At 37.6% G+C, this 2,151-nt stretch overlaps 1 protein-coding gene across 1 annotated transcript in view; it reads right to left on the bottom strand.

Annotated features, from left to right (window-relative positions):
• Positions 1 to 335: 335 nt before the first annotated feature.
• The window catches only part of LOC107578954 (DENN domain-containing protein 5A-like), a 5,244-nt gene continuing 3,428 nt past the window's right edge, over positions 336 to 2,151 (bottom strand). Inside the window, exons 2-3 of the mRNA XM_016264850.1 lie at positions 863 to 991; positions 336 to 508 (exon numbers count right to left, since the gene is read on the bottom strand). Of these exons, the coding sequence (XP_016120336.1) occupies positions 343 to 508; positions 863 to 991 (295 nt within the window). The 3' untranslated portion in view covers positions 336 to 342. The remainder of the gene's footprint in view (positions 509 to 862; positions 992 to 2,151) is intronic.

Here is a 2,151-nt window from a genome sequence, read left to right as displayed (position 1 = left end):
TTTTTTTTTTTTTTTTTTTAAACAATCTGTTTCGCCTAAATTTTGAAAGAAAAATATTTCAGTTTCAAGATATATTTTGAGTATAACCATGGATGCAAAATACAGAATATAGATCAGTTTTCTGTGAAATGCAAAGATATTTTGTTGGTAACAAAACAGTTTCAGTTCCCACTGACTTTATGGTCAAAACATATAATGGAATACAATAGGAACCGAAACTGCTTGGTTACCAACATTCTAAAAAATGGTTACCAACATTCTTAAACATTCTCCTATATCTACTTGGCGACATCAGTAGTGAGTAAACGGTGACATTTTTTCATTTTTAGGTGGAGTATCCCTTTAATGGTATACTGTGTTTGCAGAGAGATTTTGGTGACTCTTACTAATTGTGGTGAAGACGTTGGTAAAGCAGAAGTAGTCCACAGCGTTGAAAGAAAGGAGATGGTAGAGGAATTGTTCCTTCTCATCATCACAGCGCAGGAAAGCGTAGCGCTTATAGAGTTTCCTTCAAACAAATACAAACACATTAAGCCATACAGTACAAATCTAAACACAAAAGCTTTAAAGGAAACAGTTGAAAGTTAAGTGCATAAGCAAAGAACCTGAAAAAAATTTGTTCAAATGCATTTCAGGTCAGAAGAGGACACCACAAAGCATTCTTTACTGAGGATGAGCCACTTTACGGTTCAAGGCCCATTAATAATTTTAAAAAATCTTCATTTTTAATGATGACTTATTCTTTGCTCTGCTACATCTCTTGCATTTTAACTGTCTGATATCCGAGTGATCCGTCTACAGTACATCTGATTTATAACACTGCCCTCTATGTCACTACAAAGAACTACTCAATAGGTCTTACTTGGTGAGCTCATGGTCAGACAGCAGCTGCTTCAGGTGCCTGGACAACAGTTTCTTCTCCATGGAGAGACGCACCCATGCCCTGGCCTTCCCAACGTCTGTCTTGATCTCACTGATGTTCTGGATGTGCCTAAAGAATGACATACAGCGAATTACGGTCACGAGATATTGATAACAGGACTTCAAGTTCCACTAGAATTAAGTCAATGAGTTTCAGACTAAAATAAAGACTAAAAGAGTTGTCAGAAGCTTAATGGTGGTGACGATGAAGTCATGTGACTGTGGTGTAGTTCATATATAGTCTACTTTTAGCGTTGACTGTATTTAGGCTTCAAAATTCATAAAAGTTGTGTACATTTTTGAAGATTATCATGATGAACAAAACTTGTTAGAATCATAAACGTTTGTTGGGTGATGCTAACTTTATCACCTGCCAAGCAGATCTTAAGCCATAGTACAAATCTTTTCAAAAAGCTGCGTGATTTGAGATTCATTTTAACTCCATGAAATTCACTGAATATAGTCAATTTTTAGTATATTGTTATATATGAAATAAACTCAAAATCCTAACCCTAAATAAAATTAGTATTCAGGTGCATTCACATTAGCAAAATTTCAGAGAATTTGAGAGAAAGTTATCTATTGTCAATAGTAAATTGATATATGAAGCACAACTCATACAGAAGTCACTTTCAATCCAAGCACCATTCTGTTGGTCAGTGTGGCAAATATGCATGACCAACTTAAACCAGTTGCGAAAGCTGCCTGGGGAAATCTTTTTCTTTCTCATGGAATTCCCTATTGCATGTTTTCCAATTGAAAATACTGTATTTCTTCCAAGAAGTTTGCCTAATGACAGTAAATGTGATTGCACTCTATAAGAATCAAAAGAGCTCTTGCTGAGATACGGCCGTATCCTGTCGTGCACAGGTTCAATGAACCCACTGCGTGCTTTCAGTGCAGTGGGAATTTGCCAGCGCTCTCAGGAGCCGTTTAGAAGAGAAAATGGGGGCAGGAGAAATGGTTCACAGACTCCCTGGAGCATCAGCCAGCCTGCTGTCATCGCTCGCAGCCACTATCATGCATGCCACGTCCAGACGCATTCTCTTCCACTCCATCTCTGGTACTCAACAAAGTCTGACCTTCCATTACATAAATGTATTATAGCGTTTAGTGCTGCCCTCCAGACTCTACAAACCTCAGATTTACAGACTGCTGAAGCCACATTTGAATGTGTAGACCTGCAGCCATAATATTAATGTACTAAACAATGCCATTGTCATGCTATAT

The sequence above is a fragment of the Sinocyclocheilus grahami genome, unplaced genomic scaffold, assembly GCF_001515645.1.
Source record: "Sinocyclocheilus grahami isolate Dianchi unplaced genomic scaffold, SAMN03320097.WGS_v1.1 scaffold13051.1, whole genome shotgun sequence".
Lineage (NCBI taxonomy): Eukaryota > Metazoa > Chordata > Actinopteri > Cypriniformes > Cyprinidae > Sinocyclocheilus > Sinocyclocheilus grahami.
The sequence above is the reverse complement of the archived record's forward strand: the minus strand, read 5'-3'. Positions and strand labels throughout refer to the sequence as shown.